The 10,078-nt window shown below is 36.9% G+C and overlaps 1 protein-coding gene across 1 annotated transcript; it reads right to left on the minus strand.

Annotated features, from left to right (window-relative positions):
• Window positions 1-998: 998 nt before the first annotated feature.
• Window positions 999-3,777, minus strand: LOC106442070 (transcription factor UNE10). Its single transcript, XM_013883800.3, has 6 exons — window positions 3,551-3,777; window positions 3,006-3,474; window positions 2,820-2,915; window positions 2,542-2,607; window positions 1,330-1,716; window positions 999-1,253 (listed from the first exon to the last, which is right to left on the minus strand). Exons 1-6 carry the CDS (start codon window positions 3,631-3,633, stop codon window positions 1,170-1,172), a joined length of 1,185 nt encoding a protein of 394 aa, XP_013739254.3. The 5' UTR covers window positions 3,634-3,777; the 3' UTR covers window positions 999-1,169.
• Between the last annotated feature and the right edge of the window lie 6,301 nt (window positions 3,778-10,078).

Below are 10,078 nucleotides of genomic sequence, written 5' to 3' on the forward strand. Positions count from 1 at the left end.
TTAACTTGGCATTATTTGGAGTCACTTTTGCTTATTAATAATTAGATTTTGTTTACAAACGTGTGGTGATAGTCTGGGACAAGTTGACCTGTTGACACCCAATCATTTAGAACACCTTTTACAAATATAAATATTCGCACACTGTTACAAACATTATCATCAAATTATTGTGGAATTTTGCAGACAAAGCATATGCCATTGTGTTTCCTTCGATTTGGCTTTTATGCTTATTCGTGGTGTCATAATTAATTCGTGAAAACGAATGATTTTACATACTGTAAGTAGGGCTGAAAGCGGATCGAATAGTACCATATTTTCTACTATTTGTGATTTATTCCATATTTCAGTTTTCTTCGTAAAAATACGAATATCCAGTTTTTCGAATATCCGGAATTTTTTTGACATTTGCGAATATTCACAGATATTTACAGATGATTCATCCACTTTGTTCAATACAAGTCTAAAAAAATATCAAATTATTTTTTAGAAATATCTTTTACATGATAAAAATATTAAGTAAAAATTAATGAAACTAAATGTTTTATTAAATTTTAAAATTAGTAATTTTTCTTATAAAAATGTTTTTAGAAAAATATGTAGTTTTGTATAAAGATTTATATATTTTTAATTTAATATTTTATAAGTAGTTTTTAAAATAAAATTTAATAAATTATATGTTAAATAATTATATAAGATTATACATTTAAAACTCTATATTTAATCGTAGATATACATCTATTTGTACAACTCCGATCCGTCTCTAATTTTTTTTAGTATTTGTGGTTTGGTTCGTTTTTAACGGATATTGATTTTTAATATTTGCTTTTTTCAGAGACTTACGAATATTCATATTTTTTTGGATCGAGTCGAAACAAATAATAAATTGAATCAAATTTAACGGATAAAATGTTCAGCCCTAACTATGGTTAACTATGGATACTGAAACCACCACTTATCAACAAAAAAAAGTAGTTGTTCGCTTCTGGTTTAGAGTGAGGTTACAAATTCAAAACATAATAATTATTTTCTCGGACGATAACCAGATCCTTTTTAGAGGCTTTAAAAGGTAAATCATAGTCATGTGTAGCCTATACATACAAATTAAATTACAATGGAATATGCATTTATTGTCAATATGTATAACACATATGTAGACGTAAGGTAATATATCATTTTGGATTTGAAGGAGGAAGCTGTTGCTGCATTTGCTGATAGAACGCAGCCATCCTGCTATATGCTTCCATCGTCGTTGGCTGCATGTCAATGCTTCATTAGATTTAAACAAAAATGAAGTATAAAAGTTTTATATAAAACAAAAAGTTGTATAACCTGCGAGGAGCATGCAAGAAAGGCTGACATAGGATCGGGGATAAGAGGAGACTGAAATCGAGGGTCGATGGAAGAGGAGGCATCCCATGATGTAGAAGTCATGGGCACAAATGGGTTCTGCATCATGTTGGCATGGATATTAGGAGCCGTTGCAGTAGCAGCTCGGTTCATAGAACTAAGGTCGACAAGACCTAGACCGGGCATCCCCATGCGAAGCCCTAAGCCCATGGAACTGGACATGAGATTTAGTTGAAGTTGTTGTTGTTGCTGCTGCATGGCCATGGGAAGCATCATGGAGGGCATGTTCATTCTGCTCATCATGCACACTTGTGCTTGGAGTTGCTTCAAGTACTCTATCACTTCATCCAACATGGACGCTTTATCCGTCTAGTTCCAAATTGTAACTTATCAAACCGTTCACTCCTTTTGATGTATTATTTAACCAAACCAACTCAAGGGATGATCGATGAACACATGTCTACAATAATAATAGTACACTATACATTTTTTTTTTGTCAAACATAGTACACTATACATATGTAACGTAGATTGTGTTAATTGATTGTGTTGGTTGAATTTTGATTGACCGCCAAAAGGTGGCATCCCTTTCTTATTATTTGAGGAACATTAGATAAAACTAACATTTACTTCATGTGTTTATTACATGTGTGTCATTTCCTACGTGGCATCACCACAAGCTCTCTCACACCTTATATTCAAACACCCTTTCTTAACTAGACTAATTACAAAATTTGCCATTGCTAATTACATTAAAACTTCAATATATAATTAGCAATGGCAAATTTTCAAAATTTGCCATTGTAAATTTGCCAATGTGTTTCAGGGCGCGGGTGTCACCTAGTATAGTAGTAATTAAGGGCTTATGAATGGACAAATTAGCCGGACAAAGTCGTAAAGAGATGTAAAATCACTTTTTTCGGGGCCAAACAAATAAGAGAGATCGAGCATAAGTGTGTGGAGTAAAATCATCGTATGAGGTCCATTTCTTTATATACATTCATTTTCCTTTGGTCCACCACCCTTCTTATCCCCTCTAGCTATTTTCGTACCTACTTTATTTATAGTATTTTTTATTATTATTATTATATATTATTACGCACGTATAATCATATAAATTTGATTTAGCAGTTGACCAAAAGAAGAGAAAATAAAAATTTAACGACAGTTTATGATGCATGTAAAATGAGGTACCTTGCTGGAATTGGGAACCAGTTTCTGTAACGTCTTCATCCTTTGATTGATCTTATCTCTCCTCTTCTGCAATAAAACCAATCAAGAGACAATCACCAATGTTTAATTAATGAATATTAACTCTGAAATTTCATTCCTATACAAAGAAAACATTAACTATGAAACATAGTCGACGAATAACAATATAATTTTTCCTCTCGAAATAAATAAATAAGAGTAATAGGGTTGTTGTGACAAAAAAAAAGAGTAATAAAGGGTTGAAGGAGTGAATGAATTACACGTTCGGATTGGTTGTGAATAGCAGCGGCTCTGCTTCTCTTGGTTGAAGCTGATGATTTTCCTCCCGTTTGCTTCTGTTCTTCTTCTTCCTCCATCTATATATAGCGTTGTAATTCAAAGTTATTTTTTAAAAGTGATGTATAATAAATTAATTAGAAGGAATAATAAAATGAGAAGCTAATTGCCTGCGGGCGGCTGTGGCAGACCGAGTCATGATCGTCGATGTTGGTGGTTTTGGGGAAAGGCTTCCCGCCGGAGCTGGAGTTATCATCCAGCGATGTTGAGGTGAAGCCGTAGGTGTCAATGGTCAGGCGCTGGCTCCCGCTCGCGCTCCACTCGGGCGCCACTCTGGCTCGTTTCCCACAATCCATGGGATGACCATCGCTACACGAGCCCACGCCGGTGGCGGGCTGGCTCTGCTGCTCGGGGACAAGCGCGTCCATGCCGACCCTGGAATAGCGGTGGTGGAACGATGGGACGAGCTCATCGCTGGGCTTAGGGTTAGGGAAGCGAGTAGCTTGGTCCACTATTGACTCCAACGTTCCACCGGCGCCAGTGGAATATTTTGACGGAGCAGGCACCCGCGGTGGACATAAGCCGTGCAACCCTAGTTGCCCGTTCTCCCACGTCAGCTCCGCTACCTCATAGTCTAGCCTGCACAAGACATAGATAGACTATAGTTAATTATTACATATTGAGGCCAATAATATACTGATAAAATGGAACATACGTGGGGATATCTGCAGCTTTAGTGGAGCGGACGGTGGCCGCCGGAGTATCATCGATGTGGTAGTTTGGAACACACTGGCTCATCCTGAAGCTGACTTGTGTATATATTGCTATTATCAAATTTAGAGGATATTATGTTGTTGAGATGTTCTCTTTCTTATAATGTTTCTTTTTTTTTGTTATGTAAACTATTTGTAGCAACGGAGGAGTGGGGACATATACTTGACTAGTTAGCCATATATATATAGGAAAATTTCTTGGGTTTACCCCTATAGTGAAGGTTTACCAACAATAAATAAAAAAGAGTACTGGTAGTTAAATTACTTTTTTAATATTTTTAACATCGTCAACAAAACACTAAATTTTAAATTCTAAATACTAATCATAAACTTTTAAACCTTAAATTTTTGGGTAAACTATAAGCCATAGGTTTAGGATTTATCTAAGTGTTTAGAATTTGAGATTAATGATTTAGTGTTTTCAATATTTAATGTTTAGTGTTTATGATTTGGGGCTTAAGATAGGTTTAGAGTTTATCCAAATATTTAGAGTTTAATATTTAAGGTTTATGTTTTGCAGACCACGTTAAAAATATTTTTTTTAAATTTCTCTTTTTAGCAACTATTACTATTTTTATTTATTTTTATTTTTTATTTTTAAAATATAATATAACTTTTCTTATTTTTTTAAAGATATGGAATACGAAATAACAAAATATTATTTGTCGGTAAACCTACAGATTCACATAGAGGGTAAAACCAAGAAAACTTATACATACAGTCCCTTCAGTTAAAGCGCTGCTTAATAGCTTTTGAATGTTCTCTTGACAACTTTATTAAGCGTGAGGACTGATAACACATGTGCATACAAAGTTTGTTTTGACAGTATTTTTTATGGGAGGAGTTTGAACTAGGTCGTCCTAATATCTCTCTAGGTATGGAATCAACCATTGGTAATATCTCATGACACCACGTAAAGGAATTTTAAGCATATTGTATTGTAACAATTCCTCTAAATTGAACTAGAACTATTTTAGGAGAATTTTCGAAAATAATCCAAAATATGAAATAAAATGAAAATATATACCACATATTCAAATGCAAAAGTAACATAAATGTGTAATGAAATTATAACTATCTTCTTATGACAAAAAAAAGTAAACATATTTTGACAATTATATCCTTAAAAACTAAACAAAACAATGAATCATGAGAGAAGATTTCTTGAGAAAATTTCTGAGAAGAAATATATTTATGACCTTAATTTTATAGTTAAGTTATAAAAGTTGGAAAATTATTTAGAGGAAAATAAATTAAATATTGTCAATATAAAAAATTATGAATCATGTAATAAAAAGTTAATAAATTTGAACAATTATTTGATGAAAGAATATATATTGTAAATTAAGTTCATGCATTGGTTAGAGTTGGCTAATATACGTTCAAGTAATATTGTTTTTTCAGGATTAGATTAGGATTATTAAATATCTTTTGAAATGTTAATTTAATGTATGTGTTCAATTGTGTATACATTAAACACTTTATAAGGTGATTTTATGTTGTGGTGAAGGGTTTTTTTTTTTTTTTTTTTTTTTTTGAATGAATGTAAAATTTATTCAGCCAAAACTGTATTACATCTGATGCTACTGTTTTATTTTTGTACAAAGAATCAAAAAATCAGTTTAATTATTTTTGTGGTGAAGGGTTTACTGATACTTAGTTTAATTATTTGATTTTAGAGTTTAGGGTTAGGTGATTTTTCGAAAAAACCTGTGAAACAATCTCATTAAATTGAATTTATGATTTTTTTCAAATCTAGCACACACAAAAATACTCATGTTAAATCTATATATCTACCTCCTAGAAAGAAGATTCGAAAACTGCAGAATGAAAAATATGTAAAACAAGATTAATTGTAAAAAAGATATGAGACAAAAAGAGCGTAAGCAATGATACAAGGTTTGGTGTCCTAAATTTCAAATAGATTAGAGAGTTTTATAGAAAGAAAAATTAGATTGTTGTGGCAGCTATTTGAGAGAGAGGAAATGTGTAAAACAAAATTATATAAATCTTAATTATGTTAAAAGTTTTTGGTGTAGAAGACTTCATACTCATGAAGTAGTAAAATTTCAAAGCCCGTAATATCTCGTAAGAAAGCCCTTTTCGAATTCAAATTTCATATATGTAATTAATTGATAGTCCAGAGTATTCGGCCCAATTTAAACCCCAATGATAATTGTAATAAAACCCAAACGTAATTAATTATCTTTTCATCAAACTAGAATAAATAAACATAGTCAGCATTTATATATGTATGCTCGTTTGAGTTATTTATTTGTAAGATAAAGTAGTAAACCCTGGATCAAGAACTTGAATTCGAAAACCAAACTTCCACATGGAAAATACATTAATTGTGTACAACATACCAAACTTCTATAATGAGGTTTTTTTTTTATCAATGAATAATTCATTATAATGTTTGAAGTCAACAGACTTGGAAACAAAACAAAAGAGAAAGAAGAGAAATTAAAGAAAACACAACATCAGTAGATGCTATAAGAGATAACTTCCAACAAAAGGAAGAGAAAGATCAAAGCGAGGTCTTCATCTACAACTAGGAAGATACGACCATACGACTTTATCAGGAAAGGTTGTCGTTCCTAGCTTCAGATAGTAGAAGAGAAGATAACCAAAGTGGACCACCCTTAGCAACATAGGATTGAAGTCTGCGATCCTTTGTTACACTCGTAGCAATTTCCACAGCCAAAGAGTTGACTCCAAGCGAAACATCCAGCAACTGACACTGATCAAAGGAGTGCATGGAGCGTAAAATATGTGAGATTACGAGAGCAGCATTAGGGTAGGACTGAGGGTTCAGGAGAGCATCTAGAGTCTGTGGCGAAGAGATCTCAAAGATCACTCGCTTAACACGAAGATCAAGAAGTGCACTAACTGCCCATCCCAGCGAGTATAAACTAGCTTCAAATGCAGATGGAGCCAAAGGGAAAGCTCTTCTACTATGGAAAAGTGGTAAGCCAGAGGAATCCCTCGCAATCCAGGCCGCACCAAAAAATTGCGATGAACTTGTCCAAGAGGATGCTACATTACATTTAACAAAACCCAGTGGTGGTTTTTGCCACTTCAAACTCACAACAGTATTGGAGGAAGAGGTAGAGTGAGAATCAGAGCTGAGAAGCTGGGAAGATAACCATATAGCAGATTCCTCCGAGGCTTTGTTAAAGATTGATGAACCACTGTATTGAACCTGTTCAAAGCAAAAGGAATTGCGGGCCTTCCATATGTGCCATAGAATCCAGGGGAATGAAAGGCGAGAAGCGTTCTCCGGGGGAAGCTTTTTGCTTACAGACATCAAGTGATAAAAATTTAACCATACCGACGACCTAGAGAAACCACCAGGAGGAAGCGGGAATTGTGATAGAGACCACGCCTCCTTTGCAGCCTCACAATGAAAGAGAACATGAGAGATTGTCTCTTCACATAACCCGCACCTAGGACATGTCGTGTCTAACAAGATACCGCGAGATCGTAGTCTTTCTTTGACAGCTAAAGCTCCCGACAATACACGCCACATGAAATGCCTGATCTTAGGAGAGGTATGGGTTTTCCAAAGATCTTTCCATAGTTTGCGCTCAATGGGGGGAAGACCCGGAGATGGAGGAGCTTGTAACCTCTCCAATGTCTCAGCTAGCTTATATCCACTTTTAGAATTATAGAAACCAGATTTTGAGAGGCCCCAGACTTTGACATCTTGAGATGAGAGGTCTAATCCCGTATTCAAGACCAAATCAACGTCTTCTTCCGCAATAACTTCCTTAACTCTTGGGATGTTCCATGATCCGTCAATAGGGTTGATCAGGTCACTGACCGAGAGAGTGAGATCCACAACAGCATCCTGGCGATATTGAGGAGGACGAGGAACCTCAGTCTTGATCCAGCTATCAATCCAGACACGAGTACTCTCTCCATTCCCGATTTTCTGCAAAAGACCCTGAGAGAAGAGCTCTCTACCATGAAGAATACTGCGCCAGGCATAGGAGGGTCTTGTGCCAACGCTACATTCCAAAAAAGAAGATCGAGCAAAGTAGCGTTGTTGTAAGATCCGCGCCAGAAGGGAAGTGGGGTTCGACCATATTCTCCAAGCTTGTTTCGCAAGGAGAGACTGGTTGAACTTTTCAATATCTCGAAACCCTAAACCACCAAGCTCTTTGTCTTTACACAGTGACTTCCAAGCAACCCAAGAGATTTTCTTTTTGTTATTCCCTGAGCTCCACCAAAACTCCCTCATAACGCTAGTTATCTTTTCACACACATCCTTAGAAAGCTTAAAGCAGGACATCGCATAGATAGGCAGAGCCATTGCCACTGATTTCAGCAAGATTTCCTTTCCACCTTGAGAGAGAGTTTTAGCAAAACAGCCCTGTAACCTCCCTTGGAGCTTTTCCTTGATAAAATTTAAAAGCTTTATCTTAGAGCCACTGAAACATTCAGGTAATCCGAGGTAAGAGCCATCGCCACCTTCTTTTTCGATACCTAGAATCCTTTTAATTTCTGCTTTCGAATTCTCTGGTACCTTAGCTCCGAAGATCACCGATGACTTTTGAAGGTTGATAATCTGTCCCGAAGCATCACCGTAGGCTTTCAAACACGCCATGATCTCTTTAGCCTCTGTTTCATTCGCATTACACAGGAGAAGACTGTCGTCAGCAAATAGGAGGTGATGAACCGAAGGGCAAGAAGCAGATAGCTTAATGCCATTAATGCGTCCAGAAGCTTCAGCGGTATTAAGACAAGAGACGAGGGCTTCTGCACAGAGAATGAACAAGAATGGCGATAAGGGGTCGCCTTGCCTAATACCTCTCTCCGGTCTGATGAAGCCATGAGACGTACCATTAAGTAGAACAGAGAATGAAACCGTGGTCACACAAGCCATGATCCATCTAATCCACACTCTATCAAAGCCCATTTTTTCCAACAGTATCTCAAGAAAACTCCATTCAACCCGATCATAAGCTTTCGACATATCAGTTTTAATGGCCATGCATTCCTCTGAGACCTTAGGATTAGTACGGAGACCATGCACCATCTCGTGGGCAATAAGAATGTTATCGGAGATCAGTCTACCAGCCACAAAGGCTCCTTGAGTCTCTGAAATAAGGAGAGGCATAATGGTTTTCAAACGATTATATAAAATCTTTGAAATGATTTTATACTGAACCGAACACAAGCTTATGGGCCGAAGGTCTTTCATGCTTGATGGTTTTGGAATCTTAGGGAGAAGGCTGAGTTGGGTATGGTTCCAGCCTTCAGGCATGATAGATGAATTGAAAAACTGAGTGATTTCAGCCGTTAGTTGAGGTTCCACAATGTGCCAGAATTTTTGATAGAAGATCCCAGTAAGACCGTCCTCTCCTGGAGCGCTGCTCCCCTTTACACTGAAAGCCGCTTTCCTGATCTCCTCAGCTGAGACAGGCTCTGTAAGCTTCCGGTTCATATCCTCTGTGACACGACCTTGGAAGTCCATGAACAGAGATTCTATGTCAAAAGGGTTAGAGCTTCTGAAGAGGTCACGATAGTACTCTACTGCGATGTTCCCTTTTGATCCCTCAGTAAAATGTTCGTGACCAAGCTCATCCAGAAGCATAAGGATGCGGTTTTGAAGTCTTTTTCCTTTCACTGAATTGTGGAAAAACTTCGTGTTACGATCCCCAGACCTCAACCATTCCTCTCTGCATTTCTGTCTCCAATAGGTCTCTTCTTCTTTCAAGGCATCAGCTAACTCCACTTTCAACTTCTTCATGAAGTAAAAACAGGGGAAACGTTTAGAGACTTCTTTCTCTAGTTCGGCCTGTAAGCGGGAGATCTTTGTTTTGGAATTGACATCCGCTGTTTTCTTCCAACGCAAGATACCTCTCCTACAGCGACCAATACGATCCATAGTGTTACTCGTCTCATCCTCTCCTAAACCCCAACTCTGTTTCACAACCTCCTCAAAACCAGCTTTATTAATGAACCGTTTATCAAAGAAGAAGCGGTTCCGACTGGGATCATCTTTCTCTAAGGCAAAACAGATTCTGATAGGACGATGATCAGATGCCCATAGTTCCAAATACTCCATGTTAGAACGAGGAAAGAGTGAGAACCATTCATTGTTCCCAAAGCTACGGTCTAACCGACATTGTACCCACACATTGTCTCTCTTGCCGGCCCATGAAAGCCAATTCCCAGAGAAGCGTAGTTCTCTAATTTTGCAATTTTCTGCCATATTTCTAAAGTTCCAGAAACTGGCATCACTGCGAACAGCACCCCCAAGCTTTTTTTCATTGGACATCAATTCATTAAAATCACCCGCGAGTATCCAAGCTTCATCGCGGACCAAACCAATATCCACCAGACGATCCCATACTTCTTGTCTTTTTGCCGTCACCGGATCACCATACACACAAGTTAGGAAGAACTTAATCGACCCCAACTTGACTTCCATATCGATAATTCTTTTGTCACTAGATAAA

Source organism: Brassica napus, chromosome A3 (assembly GCF_020379485.1).
Source record: "Brassica napus cultivar Da-Ae chromosome A3, Da-Ae, whole genome shotgun sequence".
Lineage (NCBI taxonomy): Eukaryota > Viridiplantae > Streptophyta > Magnoliopsida > Brassicales > Brassicaceae > Brassica > Brassica napus.

Bases quoted from the DNA above. Each gene is read 5' to 3' on its own strand.
- LOC106442070 (XM_013883800.3), bottom strand. From the start codon at position 3,633: ATGAGCCAGTGTGTTCCAAACTACCACATCGATGATACTCCGGCGGCC. The intron at 3,475-3,550 runs GTATGTTCCATT...TGTCTTGTGCAG, and splicing joins AAAGCTGCAGATATCCCCAC to GCTAGACTATGAGGTAGCGG. The intron at 2,916-3,005 runs GCAATTAGCTTC...CGCTATATATAG, and splicing joins TCTGCCACAGCCGCCCGCAG to ATGGAGGAAGAAGAAGAACA.